We start from the raw sequence: 25,436 nt of genomic DNA, 5'->3' as shown, positions 1-25,436 counted from the left end.
CACCGAATCTCCCCTCTCACTAAACCCTGTTGCCTCCTCTGCTTACGACACCTACTCCTCCCAGTCTGCTACCTCTTCCCCTGTGGGCCACGCAACATCGCCCCACCACCGCTTCCTGGAACCTTTTTTTTCTCTTTTTTTTTCATGCATAATTTTTATTGGTTTACATAAATTAAAGTACAAATCAAAATACAAAACAAACTATATCAGTACTCTTATTATTCCACCAAAAATATAAAAGAAAAAGACTTCCTTCAGTCTTTCCACGAATCGTCCATACTGTTATAAACAATAAGTCCGCATTCCTTTGTTTGTAATACCATAAGTCGTTCTCATTCATTCCTTTTCTTTTGGCATTACCCTTTACTTCTTACAAAGCACCTTTGAAACCCGCTAGTGTTATCTGTTCTTCGGTTAAGCTTTCCAGATATTTCGTAAAACTTTCCCAATTTTCAACAAACCTCTGATCTTTTATATATCTAATTTTTCCTGTCAACCTATCCATCTCCACATAGTCAAGTAATTTGGATCTCCATTCCTCCATTGTCGGTAGAGTCTCTTGTTTCCAGTTTTTAGCTATTAGGACCCTTGCTGCCGTTGTTGCATATTGGAAGAATTTGTGATCTTTTTTCTTTATCTCCATTCCTACCAAGCCTAGCAGGAACGCCTCGGGTCTTTTAACAAAGGTGTATCTTAACATTTTCTTCATTTCATTATATACACTCTCCCAGAACCCTTTGACCTTTTGGCATTCCCACCACACATGGTAGAAAGTCCCCTCTCTTTCCTTGCACTTCCAACATTTGTTGCAGGATCCGTACATTCTGGCTAGTTTGACCGGGGTCAGGTACCAGCGATAAAACATTTTCATTAAGTTCTCTTTGAGTGACACACAGGCCGTAAAATTAATGTGTTGTTTCCAGAGTTTTTCCCATTCTTCGAAATATATATTACGGCCTAGGTCTCTAGCCCAGTGTATCATTACCGCCTTAACCTCCTCGTCAACTAAGTGCCAATCTAGTAGATGCTTATACATTTTAGATAAGATTTTTGTATTATTCTCCAGAATCTCAGTTTGAAATCTAGATTTTGTGTCAGCATATCCTTTGTCCTTGACATCTTTTCTGAACAAATCGTTTAACTGGTGGTAGTGCAGCCAATCATATACTTGAGATTTAACCTGATCGTACGGCCTCAATTTCCACTTTCCTTCCTCCTTCATTAACAGTTGTTCGTAAGTTGCCCAATTGGCTCTCATATTGATTTTTTTGACGGATATAGCCTCTAATGGAGACAGCCATTGTGGTGTTCTGGGTTCTAACACATCCTTATACCTTTCCCATATCTCCATCAGAGGCCCCCTGAATATGTGGTTCCCGAATCCTTTATGCCCTTTCTTCCGCCCATGCCATAAATAGGCATGCCACCCGAATCGAATATCGTGACCTTCCAAGTCTAGCACTTCCCTATCTTCCAGTTTTATCCATGTTTTAACCCAGCATAAACATGATGCCTCGTAATATAGCTTCAGATCTGGCAGGGCGAAGCCTCCCCTTTCTTTCGAGTCCGTCAATAATTTAAATTTAACTCTCGGCTTCCTTCCCTGCCAGATATACCTGGAGATCTCTCTGTGCCAGGCTTTGAATATCTTTGTGCCTTTAATAATCGGGATGTTTTGAAAGAGAAATAGGATTCTTGGGAGTACCGACATTTTAATTGTGGCTATCCTACCCCAAAATGACAATCTAAGCCGACCCCACGTTTCTAAATCCTTCTTGACTCCTTTCCATACTGTTTCATAGTTATTTTTAAATAGATCTATATTTTTTGGCGTTACCCATACCCCTAGGTATTTCACCTTCTTTGTCACTTCTATTTCTATTTCTCTTTGTAATTCCTCAATTTCATCTGCCTGCATGTTCTTAGCTATTATTTTTGTTTTCCTTTTGTTTAGTTTGAAGCCCGCTACTTCCCCAAATTGGTCAAATTCTCCGAGTACCTCTTTTATTGAGTTCAGTGGGTCTTCCATTGTTACGACCAGATCGTCTGCAAAAGCCTTAGTTTTATGTTCGTGCTGGCCGACCCTGATTCCTTTGATTCCTTTGTTGGCTCTAATGGAGTTTAGTAAGACCTCTAACATCACTATGAATAGCAGTGGGGATAGTGGGCATCCCTGTCTTGTTCCCTTGGATACTAATATTTCTGCCGTCTCCACATTATTTATTATCAATCTCGCTCTTTGTTCCGTGTAAATTGCTTTTATCCCATTGTAAAATTCAGTACCTACTTCCATATGTTCCATTTGCTTCAGCAGGAATTCCCAGTTTACGTTATCGAACGCTTTCTCAGCGTCCACGAATAGCAGTAAGCCTTGTTTGTCACACCTTTCTGTTAGGTATTCTATAATATTTATAATGTTTCTTATATTATCTTTTATTTGCCTACCCGGCAGAAAGCCGGCTTGGTCTCTATGAATACTTTTTGCCAGAATGGCTTTAAATCTTCTTGCCAGGACTCCCGCGAAAATCTTATAATCTGTATTTAGCAAGGAAATCGGTCTAAAATTTTTAATTTGCTCTAAGTCTGAATCTTGCTTTGGGATTAGTGTAATCAGTGCCTCCTTCCACGTCTCCGGAATTTCTCTTTCCTTAAGAATGTTGTTCATTACTTCTTGTAGTGGCTTCAGCAGAACCGGCTCCATCTCTTTATAGTATCTACTGGTAAACCCATCTGGGCCTGGGGCTTTCCCATTTTTTAGATCTGTTATTATTACTTTAATTTCCTCTGTCTCGATTGGGGCATTTAGCTTCTCTTTGTCTGTTGTGGAAATCTTATTGATGTTCTTAGATGTTAAGTATCGCTCTATTTTCCTCATCTTATTCTTTTCTGTATTTTTAAAGAGTCCTCCGTAGAAATCCAAGAAGGCTCTCCTTATTTCTTTAGGTTTATTTATCTCTTCCCCTTCCACCACTATCCTATTTATCATATTCTGTTCCTTTCTTTTTTTCAATTGCCAAGCAAGTAGCTTCCCGGTTTTATTGGCATGTTCAAAATTCCTCTGTCTCAGTCTTTTAATTTTCCATTCTATCTCTCTGTTTATCAGCATTGTGTATTGGGATTGTAAAACTTTTAAGTTCTCTTTTATTTTTTTATTTTTTGGGTTTTTCATTAGTTTCTGTTCATTCTCTACTAATTGCTGCATGATTTCTCTTTTCCCTTTTTCCCTTTTTTTATTCTTAATTGCGCTCTGTTGGATAAAAAAACCCCTCATCACCGCCTTGCCTGCATCCCACACCACCTTTAACTTTGTGTTATTACCTAAGTTATCTTCAAAATATTCTTTTAGTCTGTTTTTAGCCTTTTCTACTACCTCTTGGTCATCCAGCAGATAATCCTTAAGTTTCCATCTATTGGATCTGCTTTCCTGCCCTTTCAGTTCCATTTTTATTGGGTTATGATCCGAGATTGTTCTAGCCTGGATCTCCACCCGTACAGATCTTAGGACTAATTCTTTCGAAATCCACATCTGATCTAATCTTGATGATGAATCATTAGGTTCTGAATGGAAGGTGTACTGTTTTTCTAGGGGGTGTTTAAATCTCCAGATATCCACTAAACTACAATTTTGCACCAGGGAGAAGAAAGTTCTGGGTAACTTCCCTTCTTTGCCCTTTGTATCCCTCAATCTATCCAATTCCAACGACGCCACGCCGTTCATATCTCCCAATAATACAATTTTCTGATCGGCGTAGTCAAGTAGCTTTTCTTCCAACTTCCCATAAAACTCTGACTTATTGTCGTTGGGTGCATATATTCCCACTATTATTATCTTTTCTCCCTGCCAGTTTACTTGTACTGCTGATATCCTTCCTTCTTCATCTTTGAATAGATGTTTCGCTTCAATTTGTTTGTTAATATAGATAACCACCCCTCTCTTTTTGCTCCGGTCAGAGGATATAAATTCGTTCCCCAGTCTCTGATTGATCAAAATTCTTTTATGTTTTCTCGCTATATGCGTCTCCTGGAGACAAATAACGTCCAAGCCTTCCTTCTTCAGGATATGCTCAATTCGGTTCCTCTTACCCTTATCGTTCATCCCATTAACATTCCAACTATAGACCTTTAACACCATTGTGATTTAATTAGGGGAAAAGAAAAATAAACAGCTGTTGTTTCCTTTTGTTGTTTCCTTCTTAAACTTCCTCCTCTGTCCCTCCCTCCTCCCCCCCGAACCCCCCACCCCTCCCTCCAGGTCCTCCCCTGATCCCTCTTCCTCGCCTTTGCCCTTTACTTTTTGTGGTTTTAGTTCTTTGTATTTCCTTAAAAACTTATCTGTTTCTCCTGGGTTTGTCAGCTTTTGTCTCTTGCTCCTATATGTAAAGGAGATACCTTCAGGAAACTCCCATTTGAACTCGATGTTATTCCTTTTAAGTATCTGTACCAATTCTTTATAGGAGTCCCTACGTTTTAGAAGCCTAATTGGGATGTCTTTAAAAATTATGTTGTTGCCACCAATATTAAACCTTTTCTCTCTATTTTTGTGGAGAATCCTGTTTCTTATTTCCCTATCTTTGAATATAATTAGGCAATCTCCTACAAATTTTTTATTCCTTGGGGGTTTAGCTTTCAGTCTGAAAGCCGATTGCACTGCCTTTTCTACCTCTTCTGATGGAATCTCTAGCCAGAGGGCTAGTTCTGTTGTTAATTTCTCCTTTATATTTTCTCCCTGAACTTCGGGAATGCCTCTCATCCTAAGATTAGCCTCCCTCTGTCTTAATTCATTCATGGCAATCCAGTCTTTCATGTCTTCTTGGCTTTTGTTCAAGTCCAGTACCTCAGCTTTAATCCTATCTTCCTCACGTCTTACATCTTTCAATTCTGCTCTTGTCTTTTTCAAACCTTCCTCCACTGTCTGTGTCCTCCTAAATACCTCTTTCAGTTGACTCTTCAATTCATTAACTGTTTCATCTAGCTTCTTATCTACTTCCCCAATTCTATGTTCTACTAGTTCTATCTTACGCTCTACATTTTTCTCACTTTCTCTTATCTCCGCAAACATTCTTAGGATCTCTGCTCTGAAGTCCCCTTCTTGCTTTGATCCCTTTCTTTCCACTGGTGTTCCCCCTTCGGGTCTTTTCCCGGTATTTGACATTCTTAATTTGGGAGGGTGACCTGTACTTAATACGGCAAACGATATATTTACAACATTTCTAGGCAGATTCCAATTTGCCCTAGTTGTCCCCGACCCTCAGTCTTTTACCGATCTTTAGGTTGCACAAGGGGCGTCTTGTTTCTTTTCGCCGTGTTGCTTCCTTGGGGGTATCAGAGAAAGTCCCGCAGTTTTAGAGTTCAAGGATTTGAGAATTCTAATGTCTACAGTCGAAGGTGTGCTTTCAATCAGCACACCTTCCTTAGGGGCTCCCCAGCTGGTTCAGCCCTCCATCGCTCTGCATCCAACCAGCCCCAGCAGCACATTTTTTCCCTGCAGTCCCTGGGCCTGATGCAGCAGATTCTGCTTATGTTCTTGTGTCCTCTTTACCAGGTGGACTCCCAGACGGTGACCCTCCCATTCCTGAAGGAGCCACACCTCTATGTGGAGCTCAAGGCCAGCACCCTCCTCTTGAACACCAACATTGGAGTCAAGGTACAGAGCGGGATGGGGACATGATTTCGGGAAAACAGACCCCAGGGTGCTGGGGAGACGGAGATGCCATTTCTGTAGCCTTCTCAAGGAGTTGCATCTCCAAGGGACACAGACAAGCTGGAACATGCTCAACCCAAATGATAAAAGGTCTGGAAACCAAGCCTTATGAGAAACAGAGAAGAGAAGACTGAGAGGAGATATCATCATCATCATCATCACCCTAATTTATTATTTATACCCAACAAAACACTAAAATACAATAACCTATTAAACATTAAAAGCTTCCCTAAAGAGGGCTGCCTTCAGATGTCTTCTAAAAGTTTAGTAGTTATTTTTCTCTTTGACATCTGGCGGGAGGGCGTTCCACAGGGCGGGCGCCACCACCGAGAAGACCCTCTGCCTGGTTCCCTGTAATTTGGCTTCTCGCAGTGAGTGAACTGCCAGAAGGCCCTCAGAGCTGGACCTCAGTATCTGGGCTGAATGATGGAGGTGGAGACGCTCCTTCAGGTCTACTGGACCGAGGCCGTTTAGGGCTTTCAAGGTCAGTACCAACACATTGAATTGTGCTCGGAAACATACTGGGAGCCAGTGTAGGTCTTTCAAGACCGGTGTTATGTGGTGATTATAATATATCATAGATCAGTCATAATACAGCTGTGTTTTCCAGTGTTAAAAACTCAGATATATATGGCGCCTTAAACATCTCAGGACTGCAATACTCATCTGGCTTAGCTTTCAGACCCTTGATCATCTTGGTCTTTAAATACTGGAAGATGGCTCTCAAAGCTCCTCTCAGTCTCCTCTTTTCCAGGCTAAACATATCCCCCATCCTATATTTGTGCATTTGGTTCTTCCAGCCTACCTGCAGAACCTTAGCAAAACAACAACAAACCTCTGGTTACGTGAAATACACAAGACGTAACCGGCTGTATTTCTGAATAAATAAGGTATACTATTCGTTGTATCAAATTGTAGATTTCAACAGAAGTCTCATAAAGTTCAACGAAAAAAGCAGAAGACCCAGTGGATCAGTTCCTTGTATAGTCAGTTCATGCATAAGGTCCATACATGTATAGGTGTCTATTCCACTACTATGCTATAAGATCCACTATTCTGTAATATTACATATGAGCCTGTTCTACTGATGAAGCCTAGGATGGCGAAACAAGGCTAATATTCCGGAAATCCTTGTCTTAGATTCTGTGAAAGGATTCTGTGGAACTATAACAACCCTTCATGTGGATTGTTGGACAGACAGGTGGAATAGTTGTTTATTGCCTTGACATCTGGTGGGAGGGCATTCCACAGTGCGGGCGCCACCACCGAGAAGGCCCTCTGCCTGGTTCCCTGTAACCTCACTTCTCGCAGGGAGTGCAAGAAGGGCTTTTACATTTGCCAGAAGCTTGGCTCTGCCCTTACCGGTCCTGGAGTAAAGATAAAGGTAAAGGGACCCCTGACCATTAGGTTGAGTCGTGGACGACTCTGGGGTTGCGGCGCTCATCTCGCTTTACTGACCGAGGGAGATGGTGTACAGCTTCCAGGTCATGTGGCCAGCATGACTAAGCTGCTTCTGGCGAACCGGAGCAGCGCACGGAAACACCGTTTACCTTCCCGCCGGAGCAGTACCTATTTATCTACTTGCACTTTGACGTGCTTTTGAACTGCTAGGTTGGCAGGAGCAGGGACCGAGCAACGGGAGCTCACCCCGTCGTGGGGATTCGAACCGCTGACCTTCTGATCGGCAAGTCCTAGGCTCTGTGGTTTAACCCACAGCGCCATTTGCATCCCAGACTATAGAGTTAAACTAAATAACAAAAATCAAAAATTGACGATAGAGTTAAACTAAATATCTAAAATTGACGATAGAGTTAAACTAAATAACAAAAATCAAAAAGTTTAAGGAAAAAATTAACCTAGAATTGAACAAAGCCTTAAGCTAAACATAAGGCAACGGATTTCAGATGGTTTATCCTTTATAAATATCAAACTCCTGAGATAAATACGGATCTTTTAAGAAAGAAATTGCTACAGAAAGAAATGTATTGGATTTTTAGATTTGGTTCCTTAATTCCATCAGGTCTCAATTCTTATATTGACTTCAGTTCTTTCTTATAATAATTTCTTACAACTCTATTTAATATTATTCTTGTTATTCTTTACAAACCTTAGCAATCCTGCCCTCTGTTTGAAGTGGACGGTCTGTCCCTTTAAAAATTATTTCACCCTACAGTATAAACACCCTATATCAGTCTTTAACATCTGCAGTCAGGAGTGTTTCTGCCCTGTTTTTGAGTTTGTTTAAAATCTAAAACAGCTTATCTCGTTTTCACAGCCATGTCCTCAATTTCTTATTACTGCTGCTTGGCTCTCTGAAATAGGGCTATGTCCAAAACAAACCTTTTTTGTAAACTCAGGGAAGCGTTTCAGCCCTGCTCTTGAGTTTGTTTAAAATCATTCAAGGTTTATGATTTCCCTATTTCCTTCTGAGGAGACTGATTAGTTCAGCGAAACGAGGTTTGTAGCCGGCATCTTGTTAAGGCTTTGCTCAATTCTAGGTTAATTTTTTCCTTAAACTTTTTGATTTTTGTAATTTAGTTTAACCCTATAGTCGATTACCGTATTTTCTGCTCCATAAGACACACTTTTTTCCTCCTAAAAAGTAAGGGGAAATGTCTGTGCGTCTTATGGAGCGAATGCATGGTCCCTGGAGCCGAATTGCCCAGGGACGAAAAGCAGATCGTGCGTCTTCTTTTTTTAGAAAGAGGGAAGGGGGTGTTGAAACAAAGCCGCTGAGCAGCTGATCAGCAAGCGATCAGGAGGGGAGATAAAGGACTCTAGCGAAAAAGGAGGCTGCCTGGAAGGGGGGAGGTAAAAGCATATTGATCCTCAGGATTTTTGCACTGGGTCACCCCAAATTCTCCATCAGATCATATAGCATGTCCATGGCTACAGCCTGCACCCAAAAAATCACCCACCCACTGTTTCTTGGGGCTGCAATGGTGCAAAAACGTGGTTACAAAGAACGGATCTGTTGTGTATTGAGTCAAAGGATTTTATATCTGTATTATTATTGTCTGTATTTGCATTAGGGTAAAGTAACTGCCTTTTGGTTCCAGAGGGTACAGCTACTATTGGTTCATTTAAGCTGCTGTATTTGGATCCTCTGTCTTATTGGTTTCCTCCCAAAGGCAGGACTGTGATTGCCTGATATTGCTCCCTCCAAAATGTATCCTTTCTAGCTAGTTCCCTGTCCCTATAAATGTAGCTCTCCCCTCCTCAGGTTTCAGTCTTGTTTGCTTTAATAAAGAAGTGTTACTAGAGAACTGTCTCCAGCAGAGAGCTGAAATCACAAACCCCACGTCACAACAGGATCCACACAGATTCTCAGGATTTTTGCATTGGGCTACCCCAAACCCATCATCAAATCACATGTCTGTGGCCACAGCATGAACCACAAAAATCATACAGCCACTGTTTCGTTCAGAATATTATTTTTCTTGTTTTCCTCCTCTAAAAACTAGGTGTGTCTTATGATCAGGTGCATCTTATGGAGCGAAAAATACGGTACTTCTCGTTTCAGGGATTTTCACAGCATTTCATTTGTTTTGTGCAATTTCTTGGTTCCGTGACTGTCCCTTTTCCACTAGGTTCTCTGGAATGGCCGCTCCCACCTGGAGGTCAGCGTCCCCGGCACATACAAAGGCCACACCTGTGGCCTGTGTGGCAACTTCAACAACTATCCACAGGACGACCTGCGCCTCCGTTCCGGCCACCTCACCTTGTCAGAGGCAGCTTTCGGCAACAGCTGGAAGGTAACATCAGCAAGGAGGTGGGTGGCAGGGACATAGCTGTCAACTTTTACCATTTCTTACGAGGAATCCTATTGGGAATAAGGGAATTTCCCTTTAAAAAAGGAAAAAGTTGACAGAAAGCGAGGAGGAATTAAAGAACCTTTGAATGAGGGTGAAAGAGGAGAGCGCAAAATATGGTCTGAAGCTCAACATCAAAAAAACTAAGATCATGGCCACTGGTCCCTTCACCTCCTGGCAAATAGAAGGGGAAGAAATGGAGGCAATGAGAGATTTTACTTCCTTGGGCTCCATGATCACTGCAGATGGTGACAGCAGCCACAAAATTAAAAGATGCCTGCTTCTTGGGAGAAAGGCGATGACAAACCTAGACAGCATCTTAAAAAGTAGAGACATCACCTTGCCAACAAAGGTCCGTATAGTTCAAGCCATGGTTTTCCCAGTAGTGATGTATGGAAGTGAGAGCTGGACCATAAAGAAGGCTGATCGCCAAAGAATGGATGCTTTTGAGTTATGGTGCTGGAGGAGACTCTTGAGAGTCCCATGAACTGCAAGAAGATCAAACCTGACCATTCTGAAGGAAATCAGCCCTGAGTGCTCACTGGAAGGACAGATCCTGACGCTGAGGCTCCAATACTTTGGCCACCTCATGAGAGGAGAAGACTCCCTGGAAAAGACCCTGATGTTGGGAAAGATGGAGGGCGCAAGGAGAAGGGGGCGACAGAGGCCGAGGTGGTGGGACAGTGTTCTCGTAGCTACGAACACAAGTCTGAACAAACTGCGGGAGGCAGTGGAAGACAGGGGTGCCTGGCGTGCTCTGGTCCAGGGGGTCACGAAAAGTCAGACACGACTAAACCACTAAGCAACAACAGTGAGCAGGGGTGCTAGACTCCAGCCATCGGGGCCACACCGGATGCCACCCTGCATTGAGACAGACCCATTGGTCCATCTAGTGGTGTCTTCTCTTTCCATGCTTCATTCTACATATCACAAATCCCTGCATATTTTACAAAAACCAAAGCATTCGGTATTCCGTGATTACATCCATCTAACTTTATTTCTACTGTTGCATTTATCATTATGATAAATTCAATTTATCATAAATTCATAAAGGATTATGAGGAAATTAACCAACACCTTATGGGTTGGATCCAGTACCATCAATTGCATGAAGCGTTCAGGACAGATAAGAAAAAAGGTTTCTCAAATGAACCTTCATTATTAGAAAAAGTGTTATTACAAAACATAACTAAGGTAATATCAAAAATGTGTAATACATTATTGGAGTGGGAGGTCAAAGACGAACAGGTCAAGGAAGTAATGATCAAGTGGGCTTTAGATATCTGGAAAAACATTGGGAAGAACTATGGAGAAAGAACTGGAAATTTACAGCCTGTGAAGTATTGAGGGGAAATCTAATCAATATGTTTTATAGATGGTACTTAACACCTACCAAAATAGCTAAGATGTATAAGACAAAATAGGGATGCGGGTGGCGCTGTGGGTAAAACCTCAGTGCCTAGGAATTGCCGATCGTATGGTTGGCGGTTCGAATCCCCGCGGCGCAGTGAGCTCCCGTCTTTCAGTCCCAGCTCCTGCCCACCTAGCAGTTCGAAAGCACCCCTAAGTGCAAGTAGATAAATAGGTACCGCTTTATAGTGGGAAGGTAAACGGCGTTTCCGTGTGCTGCGCTGGTGCTGGCTCGCCAGAGCAGCTTCGTCACGCTGGCCACGTGACCTGGAAGTGTCGCCGGACAGCGCTGGCCCCCGGCCTCTTAAGTGAGATGAGCGCACAACCCTAGAGTCGGACACGACTGGCCCATATGGGCAGGGGTACCTTTACCTTTACTTTTATAACATAAAACACACTGTTGAATTTATCTTAATGCTGCCAGTGTTTTCAGGTGTACACAATTCCCCCCCATATATTCAACAAACATTTCCCAATCTCCTCTAAACATATGTTCTTCTTGCTCTCTTATTCCATATGTTGTCTGCAAGCTGCACATATTATATAGATAGATGATGATAGATAGATAGATGATGATGATGATGATAGATAGATAGATAGATAGATAGATAGATAGATAGATAGATAGATAGATGATAGATAGATAGATAGATAGATAGATAGATAGATGATAGATAGATGATAGATAGATGATAGATAGATAGATAGATAGATAGATAGATAGATAGATAGATAGATAGATAGATAGATAGATAGATGATAGATAGATAGATGATAGATAGATAGATAGATAGATAGATAGATAGATAGATAGATAGATAGATAGATAGATAGATGATAGATAGATATAGATGATAGATAGATAGATAGATAGATAGATAGATAGATAGATAGATAGATAGATTAGATAGATAGATAGATAGATATAGATAGATAAATAGATAGTTTTTTAACATATCATTTTCAACAGTAATTAAACATACTTTTACATCTTATTCAATTTTTTTGACTTCCGTCAATCCTGTCTGAAAATTTTCCAGTCTAATCTCTTAGTATGCATTTCTTATCTTCCCTATTACATTTCAAACTCCTAACCAATATCTCTATCTTTTTCTACTTTGTAACGCTTTGTATATTTCTCCTTACAAAACTTCTTGTAATCCTACTAGCGTAATTTGTTGATTTCAAGCTGCGCACGTTCTATCAACTTATTTTTTTAAAAATAATTTTTATTAATTTTCATCCAGTTATACATTTTATCTTGAACACAACAAATTATGTCTGTTTTGAACTTCCTTCAGCGTCTCTGACAGTCATCCATTTTTATATCTTTGATACGCATTCCCTTTTTTCATATTGCCATTATTCCTCCTTACTCCCATTATTTTTAATAAACAATACTTCTTTGTTTTTTTTACAGTGCCTCTTGAAATCCCACTAACGTTGTATTTATACCACATACGTTTTTCAGATAGTCCACCAATTTTCCCCAGTCCTCGATGAACTTTTGTTCTTTAGTATATCTGATTTTCCCAGTTAATTTGTCCTGTTCCGCATAGTCTATCAATTTTAATCTCCATTCTTCTATCGTCGGTATCTCCTCTAGTTTCCACTTCTGGGCCAACAGGATTCTGGCTGCCGTTACAGCATATTGGAAAAGTTTAAAGTCCTTTCTTCTTATGTCCTTTCCTACCATCCCTAAAAGAAAAGCTTCTGGTTTTTTCACAAAAGTATATCTTAACATTTTTTTCATCTCATTGTATATCATTTCCCAGAAACTTTTTACTTTCTTACATTCCCACCACTGACAAAAGAACGTCCCTTCTTTATCTTTGCATTTCCAACATTTGTTATCAACCTTATACATCTTTGCTAGTTTTACAAGAGTCATATACCATCTATAAAACATTTTCATTACATTCTCTTTCAGTAACGTACATGCCGTAAATTTTATATTCTCTTTCCACAATTTTTCCCATTCCTCAAATTGAATATTATACCCAAAATCCTTTGCCCACTGTATCATTACCGATTTGACCTCTTCATCCTTAGTATGCCACTCCAGCAATATCTTATACATTTTTGATGTTCTATCAACTTAAGTCGCCAATCTTCTTTCATTGAGACCTCTCTTGTTTCCCATTTTGGGGCTCTGTCCCCAAGTTCTTAGGGATGTTTGGATGCTGGGCCAAACGGGCTCCCTTGGCTCTTCTGACATCCTTCTGTTTCTTCCGGCTCAGGTGACCGGCGCCAACGCCACTGGACCTGCCCGCTGCCCCGATGCGCTGGACGTGGACCCCTGCAAGGAGTCTGGCTACCGCTCCCGGAAAGAGGCCAACGCCCGCTGCAAGGTCCTCAAGGCGCCTCCCTTTGAGCGCTGCCACCCTGCTGTCCCACCAGAGCCCTTCTTCGCCTCCTGTGTCTATGATCTCTGTGCCTGCGGAGCGGCTGCGGCGGAAGACTGCCTCTGCGAGGCCCTAGAGGCCTATGCCGCCCAGTGCCGACGGGCAGGGCTGGTGCTGCATTGGCGATCGCCCACGCTCTGCGGTGAGGAGGCGGGCAAGGTGGGGGGGCTGGAGGGTGGATTGGAGGCCCGTGGACATAGATGGCCCTTGGGGTCCGGAACAAATTAAGTACTTAACCCGAGGTACTGTATAATTGTATCATTTTCATTTGGCTGAGACTCCAACTTCAACCTGAATTTCAGATGCCATCTCGAGATGAGTCAGGCCGCAGTCCCCGTGGGCCGGATCCTGCCTTATCTAACCTCTTCTCTCTCTTTTTCTCTCCCCTCCCTGCAGCCGTGGGCTGCCCCCAAGACCGGGGCTACGTCTTTGACGAGTGCGGCCCCCCTTGCCCCAAGACGTGCTTCAACCGTGCCGTCCCGCTTGGGGTCCTGGAGTCCCATTGCTTCAAGCCTTGCGTGCCAGGCTGCCAGTGCCCCGCCGGGCTGGTGGAACACGAGGCTCACTGCATCCTGCCGGAGTCCTGCCCTCGCATCATCTACGGAACTCTCTGAGACAGGATGGAACCGGATTATTTCCAGGGAAGCCTCCGCCTTTGCCTCGTCTGGGGGAGCCTGGGACTGGGGTGGGGTGGGGCGGCTCCCCTGCCTGTTCCAGGGGGAGAGATTTTGGCAAAGCAAGCTTCTCTCCCCTTGAAAGGCAGGTGTGCTTGGGCAGAACATGCTCTCCGTGGTGAGAATTCCAGCCTTCATTTCGAAGCATGGTTCTGGTCCTCAGTGACTTCCTTCTGTGCCTCCTCCACTCCCTCGAAAATATCAAGCCGAAAACTTGAACCATGGAGCCAGAATAAATTATGTACAATAAAAAAAAAATGTCTCAGTTGCAGGATTTATTCCACCTGGTCAGTTTCCTCCTAGAACTCACTTGGTGGTGTCTGTGCGCACTGATTGCGCAAGCAAAGCACTATCCTAGTCCTCATTGATGCCTTTCTAGTGTGCCAGTGATGACGGACATTGCCATTGGCCAATGGGTTTTGGGCTCCCTTCTTTCTAAATAACTTGGATGAACGAAGAGAGGGAATGTTTCTCAGATTTGGGGGGGGGGGGCTGGAAACTGGGAGGGGGAGCTAATGCCAAATAAGACAGAATCGGGGTTAAAAAATGACCTCAACATTAGAGAACTGGGCCAAGCACAACCCTAGTCCTCATTGATGCCTTTCTAACATGCCATTGATGACTGACGTTGCCATCGGCCAGTGGGTTTTGGTGGAGACCAGAATAGGAAGTTCTTCCAGAGGTGAGAATTTCAGCATTCAATGTGAAGCATGGTTCTAGTCCTCACTGACTTCCTTCTGTGCCTTCTCCACTGCCTCAAAAAAATCAAGCCAAAAACTTGAATCATGAAGCCAGAATAAATTATGTACAGCTAAGAAAAATGTCTCAGTTGCAGGATTTATTCTATCTGGTCAGTTTCCTGCTAGAACTTGCCTGGTGGTTTCTGTGCGCACTGATTGCGCAAGCGAAGCACAATCCTAGTCCTCACTGATGCCTTCCTAACTTGCCATTGATGACTGGCGGTGCCACTGGCCAATGGGTTTTGGTGGAGACCAGAATGGGAAGATCTTCCACAGGGGGCCCACCACACCCAAATCTCCCTCTGGTTGTAACCAAATCTCCCCATGGGGAGGCGCAGTCTGGATGTATTGTGGCAGAGGGTGTCTGCCATCGCTCCACTGGATGAATAAAAAAGGATCTCTCTGGCACAGAGGTGTTTTCTGCTTGGGCCTAGAGATGGCAGAGAGAAGGGGGATCAAGGTGACCTTCACAGCTTGGAGAAGTGGGCCCAAACTAACAAAATGAATTTCCGTAGGGGCAAATGTCAGGTTCTGCCAGTGTGGTGTAGTGGTTAAGAGTGATAGTCTCGTAATCTGGTGAACTGGGTTCGCTTCCCTGCTCCTCCACATGTAGCTGCTGGGTGACCTTGGGCCAGTCACACTTCTCTGAAGTCTCTCAGTCCCACTCACCTCACAGAGTGTTTGTTGTGGGGGAGGAAGGGAAAGGAGAATGTTAGCCGCTTTGAGACTCCTTCGGGTAGTGATAATGCAGGATATCAAATCCAAACTCTTCTTCTTCTCTTCTTCTGCCCTTAGGCAGGAAGAACCAGATGCACAAATATAGGATGGGGGACACCTGGCTCACTAGCAGGACATGTGAAAAGGATCTGGGGGTCTTGGTGGACCACAAGCTGAACATGAGCCCACAGTGTGATGCAGCAGCAAAAAAGGCCAATGCTATTCTAGGCTGCATCAACAGAAGTCTAGTGTCTGGATTAAGGGAAGTCATAAAGGTAAAGGGACCCCTGACCATTAGGTCCAGTCGTGGCCGACTCTGGGGTTGCGGCACTCATCTCGCTTTATTGGCTGAGGGAGCTGGCGTACAGCTTCCAGGTCATGTGGCCAGCAGGACTAAGCCGCTTCTGGCGGACCAGAGCAGCGCACGGAAACGCCATTTACCTTCCCACTGGAGTGGTACCTATTTATCTACTTGCACTTTGACGTGCTTTTGAACTGCTAGGTTGGCAGGAGCAGGGACTGAGCAACAGGAGCTCATCCCATCGCGGGGATTCAAACCACTGACCTTCTGATCAGAAAGCCCTAGACTCTGTGTTTTAACCCACAGCGCCACCCGCGTCCCGTAACCCGAGGTACCACTGTACTAATAATAACATATTATCAACTTCCCCTTCCATTTTCTGTGATGTTTTCCCTCCCTCCGCATTGCTGCCCACTGTCTTCACTCTTATATCCAAATCATAACACAATAATCTCTGTTGTTCAAATCCTGCTTGCAAATTTGTCATTTTTATAATAGCTCTTTGAACGGCCCGAAAAAGGCTTCCAGTTTTATCAGGCAGAGGAACCCCCAGGCCCTGCTTGGCTCTCTCCTCAGTCTGAGAAGTAGGAAATAATCTGGAATTGGGACCTTGTGGCTCAGGGAACAGACACACTCCCTCCCAACCGAACAGAAGCAGGATTTGGAGAAGCGGACGCTGGCTTCCTTCGTTCTGCCTTCCCCCAGGACCATTTCTAAGGCTTCCACCAAGGAGATATTCTCTTTCCCCGTAGAGTCAGCCTGGCCATAGCTGGGACGTTGCAGCTTCTGTGCAAGGACTGCAGAGGGGGCTTGAGAAATGCAAATTCCTTCCGGGGGAAATGGAAACTGAAACTTATAAGAGGAAACTCACAAGAGAAAGGGCTCTCTTCTCACAAAGTTGCTTTTCTTCCGGCAAAGGAACAGTTTTGTCACCCCGCAGGCCAAACACCGGTCATGTGCGGTTTAGTTGCCGGAGTTGGACTAGATGACCCTTGGGTCCCCTCCAACTGGACACTTCCACGAGGTAGGGGTTTGAGACAGAAGGAAAGTGGGGGTTCTCCTGCTCATGCCCTGCTTGTGAGCTCCCCACTTTGGGCCTGATCCTGCAACCAGACAGATCTTCGGATGCTCTTATGAAGTGAAGCAGCGGCTACGTGACAGTCCCTCGTGAGGAGCAGGTGACAAACACAGACCTGCCAACATAGGGACATCCTATTCCCTCCTCACCCTATACAGTATATGCATAACTGCAATATGGGGGAAGGGTGGGGCTGGCTGAGCTGCCCAGTGGGACTTACTGTTAAGCAAAGAAACATGGTTCAAAATGTAAAAAGGTAAAGGGACCCCTGACCATTAGGTCCAGTCGTGGCCGACTCTGTGGTTGCGGTGCTCATCTCGCTTTGCGGGCTGAGGGAGCCAGCGTACAGCTTCCGTGTCATTGGCCAGCAGGACTAAGGCACTTCTGGTGAACCAGAGCAGCGCACGGAAACGCCGCTTACCTTCCCGCCAGAGCAGTACCTATTTATCTCCTTGCACTTTGACGTGCTTTCGAACTGCTAGGTGGGCAGGAGCAGGGACCGAGCAACTGGAGCTCACCCCATCACAGGGATTCGAACCGCCGACCTTCTGATCGGCAAGTCCTAGGCTCTGTGGTTTAACCCACAGCTCCACCCACGTTCCTCTGAGGTCATTGGGAGAGTCCAAATGGCTTCAGAATTGCTCTCCTGTACTATTTCAGACACGTGGTTCATATACTTATATATGTGTTTGCCTTGCACATTTATGAATGTTCAATTTATATTTGAGATCTTAGAATTCTTAGAATAGACAGCTTTCCAAGTCGTGTGGCCAGCATGACTAAACTGCTTCTGGCGCAACGGAACACCGTGATGGAAACCAGAGCGCATGGAAATGCCATTTACCTTCCTGCCGCAGTGGTACCTATTTATGTACTTTTACTGGCGTGCTTTCGACCTGCTAGGTTGGCAGGAGCTGGATCAGAGCAACGGGAGCTCACCCCGTCACAGGGATTTGAACCGCCAACCTTCCGATCGGCAAGTCTAAGAGGCTCAGTGGTTAACTTTAGACCACAGCCCCACAAACCTTTATTTGCAACCTCAAAAGGGGTTGATTTAAAAGCTTAGCACTCTTTTTTGCAATGCCACAAAACTCCATCCTCCAGCCCAGGCAGCTTTAAGGTGCTGCACTGCAAATGGAGACTCAAGGAGGCCTTTTGCCAGCTTGGACCAGCACCTGCCTGGTATTCAGCCCCAAGGTGGGCACCCTTGTCTGGGTGCTCTGTTCCAGGAACGCAGCCATGCCCCTCGCCCTTGGAGCCTCTCCCCTTCCCCCCTTTGCAGGTTTCTCCTCTGTGGCCAGCCTGGGGCTTACTTCCAAGTAGACATGCCTGGAATCGGGAGAAAAAGAGAAACTAGAAATATCAATAAACTCAGATATGCAGATGACACAACTTTGATGGCAGAAAGTGAGGAGGAATAAAAGAACCTTTTAATGAGGGTGAAAGAGGAGAGCGCAAAATATGGTCTGAAGCTCAACATCAAAAAAACGAAGATCATGGCCACTGGTCCCATCACCTCCTGGCAAATAGAAGGGGAAGAAATGAAGGCAGTGAGAGATTTTACTTTCTTGGGCTCCATAATCACTGCAGATGGTGACAGCAGTCATGAAATTAAAAGACGCCTGCTTCTTGGGAGAAAAGCAATGACAAACCTAGACAGCATCTTAAAAAGCAGAGACATCACCTTGCCAACAAAGGTCCGTATAGTTCAAGCTATGGTTTTCCCAGTAGTGATGTATGGAAGTGAGAGCTGGACCATAAAGAAGGCTGATCGCCAAAGAATGGATGCTTTTGAGTTATGGTGCTGGAGGAGACTCTTGAGAGTCCCATGGACTGCGAGAAGATCAAACCTGACCATTCTGAAGGAAATCAGCCCTGAGTGCTCACTGGAAGGACAGATCCTGAAGCTGAGGCTCCAGGACTTTGGCCACCTCATGAGAAGAGAAGACTCCCTGGAAAAGACCCTGATGCTGGGAAAGATGGAGGGCACAAGGAGAAGGGGACAACGGAGGACGAGATGGTGGGACAGTGTTCTCGAAGCTACCAGCATGAGGGAGGCAGTGGAAGACAGGAGTGCCTGGTGTGCTCTGATCCAGGGGGTCACGAAGAGTCGGACACGACTAAACGACTAAACAACAACAGCTAATTCTGCAAAGCCTCGCAGAGACAACTGTTTGGCTCAGATGCTGCCCTGCCGAGCAGAGGAGACCTTGCAAGGGTGGATCGAGGATCCCTCCCGACCTTGTGGACATGGGATCGGGATGGGAGGAGAGCGGGACTCGCGGGGGAATCGGGGAGCGGACTGGGGCGCGAGCAGGCAAGGATGGAGAGCCAAACGAGCCGGGAGGAGTTTTGCATCGATTGCAGGGGAGGGCCAAGATATAATTTTGCCGTATGCCCCCCGTTTAAACCCTGATTTACTCATTTCCGCGAGTGGGGGGCAAAAATGTTGCGCTTGGGGGGGAAATAAAAATTTAAATTAAGTGTTGCGCTTGGAGACTTTGCAAGCAGCCAAGAAACATTCCTCGCCACAAACAGCAAACGGATCTCTCTTTTCAGTTTCGGTTTCTATTCTGCCTGAGTGAGCTCACTGCGATGCTATATAAACAGAGAGGGCGAGGCAAAGGTTTGCAGAGGGAGGTAGCATCCTGCAGACTGCTGGACCGCTGGCGAGGGAAAGTTCGCTTCCTGCGAAATTCATCCTCCTCTCTGGAAAAGGAAAAATGAGGTAAGCAGGGACTCCTCCTGCGTAGATCTGACTCCTCCGGCTTAAAGACCTCCCGTTCTGCATTTTGTGCTGCAGGAGTTAGAATCCTAGAAGGGGAGAGATGGGAGGGAAACGCCCCCCCCCGAATAGCCTGGCCCCCGGCAATGCAAGTTGGGTGTTGCTGGACCCCAGCTTCGGCAGCCAGCATGGCCAAGGGCAAGGGCAACGGGAGTCCCGCGACATCAGGAGAGCGGCAGCTGTGGCTCAGTGGTTAGAGCACCTGCTTTCCATGCAGAAGATCTCAGGGCTGGACTAGATGACTTAAGCATATGGGGAGCCACGCACTTCGTGGTGTACCACATTCACAGTACAGTGGTACCTCGGGTTACATACGCTTCAGGTTACAGACTCCGCTAACCCAGAAATAGTACCTCGGGTTAAGAACTTTGCTTCAGGAGGAGAATAGAAATCGTGCGGCGGCAGCAGGAGGCCCCATTAGCTAAAGTGGTGCTTCAGGTTAAGAACAGTTTCAGGTTAAGAACAGACCTCCGGAACGAATTAAGTTCTTAACCCGAGGTACCACTGAGGAAAAGAACCCCCAGGATGTTTCCCTGAAGCACCCCCCACCCACCCAGAAAGAACCCTGTTAACTGCAGTTTACACATCAGAGGGGCATTTCCAAGCATCCTTCAGTCCCCAGGGTTCAAATGTGCTTTGAAGGATGGCTTGCGCACAGTCTCAGAGGCCTGCTGCCTCTGGCACTGGAGATCATAGAACTGTGGAGTTGGCAGAAATGACAAAGCATTATGAGCATGTGAAGAAGTTTGTGAACAGCACCACCAAGCCCATGTCCTCGGAAGAAGCGCAGAATGAGGGTAGTGACTGTGAATGTACAACCAATCTCAAGAACATTCCAGATAACCAGACGTTGATTAAGCGCATGGTGCTCAAATGTGCAGATGTTGCAAATCCATGTCGCCCTCTAGAACTGTGTATTGAATGGGCTGGGAGGATTTCAGAAGAATATTTTGCACAGACGGATGAAGAAAAGAGACAGGGTCTGCCAGTTGTTATGCCAGTTTTCGATGGAAACACCTGTAGCATCCCCAAGTCTCAGATATCCTTCATTGAATACTTCATAATGGACATGTTTGATGCTTGGGAGTGCATTTGCAAACCTACCTGTTCTATTGCAACACTTGGCAAATAACTACAAACACTGGAAAACACTAGATGAGCTAAAGTGTAGGAGCCTCTGCCTTCCTTCAGAGAACAGTAACAGAAGCTGAATTGAGGATATGGAACATCATAGCCTCCCACTCACACTGCGAACCACTTACTGGTATGAACCCAAGAGGGGGCAATTTCCTTCACAATGAAGTAACCAACATGGAGAAGACTATTGTTTCTCAATTTTAAATTGTTCTAAATTCTACACAACTTTGTCTTTTTATATATAAAAATGATAATCGAGAAACCAATATATGCTTTATAGATCTATTCTCTCTTTGTGGCACAATGGATCCTTTTAAATGTAATTTTATATAAACCAAATTGTTATAATTTGTCAAAAAAAAAAAGAATTGTGGAGTTGGAAGGGACCCCCAGAGTCATCTAGTCCAGCCCCCTGCAAGGCCGGAATCTCAGCTAAAGAATCCATGACAGATGGGCCATCCCAGCCCTGCTTAAAAACCTCCAAAGGACTTTTGTTTCCCTCGAATTCCTGGGCTTTGCATGCGGAAGATCTCGGGGCTGGACTAGATGACCCTCGGGTCCCTTGCAACTCTAAAATCTTGTGGTCCCCTGATGGCATCTGCAGGTAGGGCTGGAGATAGGATCGTGGAACTGTAGAGTTGGAAGGGACCCATTGGTCATCTAGTCCAACCCCCTGAAGTGCAGGGATCTTTTACCGCAGGTGGGGCTCAAACCCACAACCCAGAGATCAAGTCTCCTGCTCTACCGACGGAGCCTTTATTCTGACACACTATGGCCAAATCTAGGCAGTAGGGGGAAGCACCTGCTAGTGTGGGCGGGGCCTAGGGATAAAAGTGGGTGGGGCCTCAGTGCAAAGTGGGCGGGGCCTGGGGTAAAGGTGGGCGGGGCAACAGGTGTGACCCTTCCTTTTTTGGCAAGAGGCCACATTCCAGTGACGCCCAAGTCTAAACCCTAAATCTCCTGGGCCCCTTTGAGCAAAGAACTCCTGCCTGCACCACCCCTTCACCCTTTCTGTCTCTTTTTTTAATTTATACTTTTATTAGATTCTTCTAATTTATGTTTCAAGGTATTCATTTAAACCATCTCTTTCCGTGGTTCATTTTGCCTACTGTACATCCCTGCATATTGTAAATCACCTAAACCATTCAGTATTCCATTGTTACACCATCAAAACTTATTTGCACTGCTGAATTTACCTTAAGGCTGCCGGCGTTTTTAAATGTATACAACTTTCACCCATATAATCAGTAAACATTTTCCAGCCTTCTTTAAACATGCTCTTGCTCTCTTATTCTGTATATCAAATCTGCAAGCTGCTCATATTCCATCAGTTCAAGTTTCCATTCTTCTTTGGTTGGGACCTCGCTTGGTTTCCATTTGGGGCTAGCAAAACACAGGCTGCAGTAGTAGCATACATAAAGATAAAGGGACCCCTGACCATTAGGTTCAGTCGTGGCCGACTCTGGGGTTGCGGCGCTCATCTCGCTTTATTGGCCTAGGGAGCTGGCATACAGCTTCCAGGTCATGTGGCCAGCAGGACTAAGCCGCTTCTGGCGAACCAGAGCAGTGCACGGAAACGCCATTTACCTTCCCACCAGAGCGGTTCCTATTTATCTACTTGCACTTTGACGTGCTTTCGAACTGGTAGGTTGGCAGCAGAAGGGACCGAGCAACGGGAGCTCACCCCATGATGGGGATTTGAACCGCCGACCTTCTGATCAGCAAGCCCTAGGCTCTGTGGTTTAACCCACAGCACCACCTGCGTCCCTTCAGTAACATACATAAATAGCCTTTTTTGACACCTGGGAATTTCCCTCTGAATTATCCCCAACAAAAAGGACTCCGGTTTGTTGGTTTTGGAAAGGTACTTTAAAAAACAAAACAAAAAAAACAATTCATTATACAGTCGTACCTCAGAAGTCAAACAGAATCCATTCCAGAAGTCGACTTCTAAAGCATGGCTTCCGATAGGCTTCAGGAAGAACTTTGGAAAACCGGAACACTCACTTCCCGTTTTCAATCGTTCGGGAGCCAAAACGTTTGACTCCCAAGGCGTTCGGGAGCTGATGTATGACTGTACAGTGGTATCTCGGGTTAAGTACTTAATTTGTTCTGGAGGTGAGGTCCGTTCTTAACCTTAAGCACCACTTTAGCTAATGGGGCCTCCTGCTGCCGCCACCGTGCAATTTCTGTGCTCATCCTGAAGCAAAGTTCTTAACCCGAGGTACTATTTCTGGGTTAGCGGAGTCTGTAACCTGAAGCGTATGTAACCTGAAATGACTGTAACCCAAGGTACGACTGTATATCCTCTCAAGAGTGTCCCTCACCCTTTCTCGTTCTCCCTCCCTCCCTGCCTGCCTCTTCCCTCTGCAGCCGACCTCTGAGATCGAAGCTGGAGTGCTTGCAGTGCCACTTCACCTGGGACTTCGAGATCAAGGACAAGGTGGATGCCTTGCACATCCTGCAGACCCTGGCCCCGCTGGCCCAGCACACCCCGCACCGCAACCGAGGGGCCTACCTGGCCATGAGGGCCTTCCTCCAGGACTTCCAGGGGAACTACGAGGAGGCCCTGGACAGGCTTCGAGAAGCAGAGGGTGCTCTGAAGAGGGACCACCCCGTCAACTTCTCCCGCCAGGCCCTGGTGACCTACGGCAACTACGCCTGGGTCTACTACCACCTGGTCAATTACGACATGGTGGACCTCTACCTGGGACGCATCCACGACATCTGCCGGTCCTTGGCCAGCCCAGAGGCCTACTCTGCGATGATCCCTGAAGTCCACGCTCAGAAAGGCTGGGCCCTCCTGGCCGGGGGCTTCCGGAACGGGGACCTGGCCGCAGAATGTTTCCGGAAGGTGCTGGAGGCGGAAGAGTCCAACGAGGAGTTCCAGGCCGGACTGGCCATCTCCGTTTATGCCTCCTACACTCATTCCTGGACCACCGAAAAACGGGAAGAAGCCCAGAAGTTGCTGGAAGAAGTCGTCGCCCGCCAGCCGCAGAACTACGAAGCCAAAGCTTATTTGGCACAGACCCTTATGGCGGTGAACACGGAAAAAGCGCTCTTCCTTGTGGACAATGTTGTCCAGGAGAGCGTGAACCCTGAAGTCCTCCGAATCGTCTCCAAGCTGTACAAGAAGCAACCCCTTCCCTGTACCATTTCCATTCTGAAGAAGGCCATTTCCATTCTGAAGAAGGCCATCACCCTAGATCCCGGCTACCATCTCCTACATTATGACCTTGGCATGTGCCACCTACAGATGTTGGATCACTCTCCAGGCGATGTCAGAGAAGAAGCCGTCGAGGCTGCCATTGAGAGCTTCAAGCGCGCTCTGGAGATGGATCCTTTCTCCATCTTCACCCAGCTGAAGCTGGCGAAAGCTTACGGCGAGAGGTCACCGGCTTACGAGGAAGAGATCTACCTGAACCTGATGGAGGATCTCCCGGGAGCCAGCAAGAGATGCCAGCAGTCCATCTACATGCACTGGGGGGACTTCCTCCTCCACAAGAAGGGGATGAAGAGCAAGGCCCTAGAGATGTACCAGACAGCTGCCAGGATCCCTGGAGACCACTCCCTTGAGAGGAAGCAGCTGGAAATTCGCCTGAAGGGACTGGCGAGGATGTTCAGGGAAGACGGAGAAATGGACCAAGCGAGCGCTGTCTACAGCTTCCTTAAAGAAACAGGGCTTCAGGCTACAAGTCAACAGCGAAGGGGTTCATGGCGAGGGAACGGCAGGGCCCTGCAGTGAAGGACCTCCACACTCACACACTCGCAAAGAGGCAGGGGGTTGTGGCTCTTTCCTTCCAGTTTGGGAAGAGGCTCTTCCTGCAGCCTCTGAGCCCCTGGACCCTCCAGCAGCTTTTGCTGGGGAAAAGCTGGTTTCCATAAAGTTTCTTTGCATTCCCCTCCCCGCACTAAAGGAGGGGGAAAAAAGTTTCCAGCTGTATTTATCTGCAAAAAATGTGGTTGTTTCTAGAAGTGGCATTGCTATTATTATTATTATTATTATTATTATTATTATTATTATTATTATTATTTATTACTATTTTTAGTCCTGGATCCTGCAAGGGTTAAAATCCAATGGAGGATTCCATTGCTGAACCAAGGAGCAAGTTTCTTTGTGGAATAATGGCTGTAGTTGCCACGCTAATTACTGCCATTCCTTCTCTTGAATAGACATGGGTTTCCCAATCTTTTTTCCCTCCAGACTACAACTCCCATCATCACTAGCTAGCAGGACCGGTGGTCAAGGATGATGGGAATTGTAGTCCAAAAGCAGCTGGAGACTCAAGTTTGGGAAACTCCGAGTTAGACAAAGGCTGTTCAGTGCAATGATCAGTTAGTTTTTCGCTCGATTCCAAGGCTGTCAGTATGGAAGAAGCAAGACCTTTTGGAGTGTTAAGTCTGCGAGCCCCTCCATCTTGGGCTCAGGTTGTATGTATGTTGTGCAAATAAACCATATACCCTAAAGACACCGCGGTCTCCACTGTTGCCTGTTCCATGGAAACCGAGCCCTGGGATATCGCTCCGCTCAGAGATTTGGGTGCCACGTAACAGTATTAAGATTATGGTGACCACATATTGCTTGCACGTCACCCTAAGGTCCCAGGGTGGGTTGCAGCCATTCAAGTTATTAATATATCGAAAGATGGCATTGCACAATATTGCAAACAGTTTAA

At 45.6% G+C, this 25,436-nt stretch overlaps 2 protein-coding genes across 3 annotated transcripts in view; both read left to right on the top strand.

Moving 5' to 3' along the window:
- KCP (kielin cysteine rich BMP regulator) overlaps positions 1–14,260 on the top strand; it is a 99,388-nt gene extending 85,128 nt beyond the window's left edge. The window contains exons 48-51 of the mRNA XM_081926662.1: positions 5,543–5,644; positions 9,292–9,456; positions 13,164–13,470; positions 13,725–14,260. Coding sequence (XP_081782788.1) covers positions 5,543–5,644; positions 9,292–9,456; positions 13,164–13,470; positions 13,725–13,942 — 792 coding nt within the window. The 3' untranslated portion in view covers positions 13,943–14,260. The remainder of the gene's footprint in view (positions 1–5,542; positions 5,645–9,291; positions 9,457–13,163; positions 13,471–13,724) is intronic.
- A 5,172-nt stretch (positions 14,261–19,432) lies between these two features.
- The window catches only part of LOC309378669 (interferon-induced protein with tetratricopeptide repeats 5-like), a 191,789-nt gene continuing 185,785 nt past the window's right edge, over positions 19,433–25,436 (top strand). Inside the window, exons 1-2 of one of the 2 annotated variants that reach the window (XM_081927179.1) lie at positions 19,433–19,566; positions 23,134–24,470. In XM_081927179.1, the coding sequence (XP_081783305.1) occupies positions 19,562–19,566; positions 23,134–24,470 (1,342 nt within the window). In that variant the 5' untranslated portion in view covers positions 19,433–19,561. Of the gene's footprint in view, positions 19,567–23,133; positions 25,232–25,436 lie in introns of those variants that run through there. The other variant, XM_081927180.1, reaches the window with a different exon arrangement.

Source organism: Podarcis melisellensis (genome assembly GCF_964234715.1).
Source record: "Podarcis melisellensis genome assembly, chromosome: 10".
Lineage (NCBI taxonomy): Eukaryota > Metazoa > Chordata > Lepidosauria > Squamata > Lacertidae > Podarcis > Podarcis melisellensis.
This window is presented reverse-complemented; position numbering and strand designations above follow the sequence as displayed.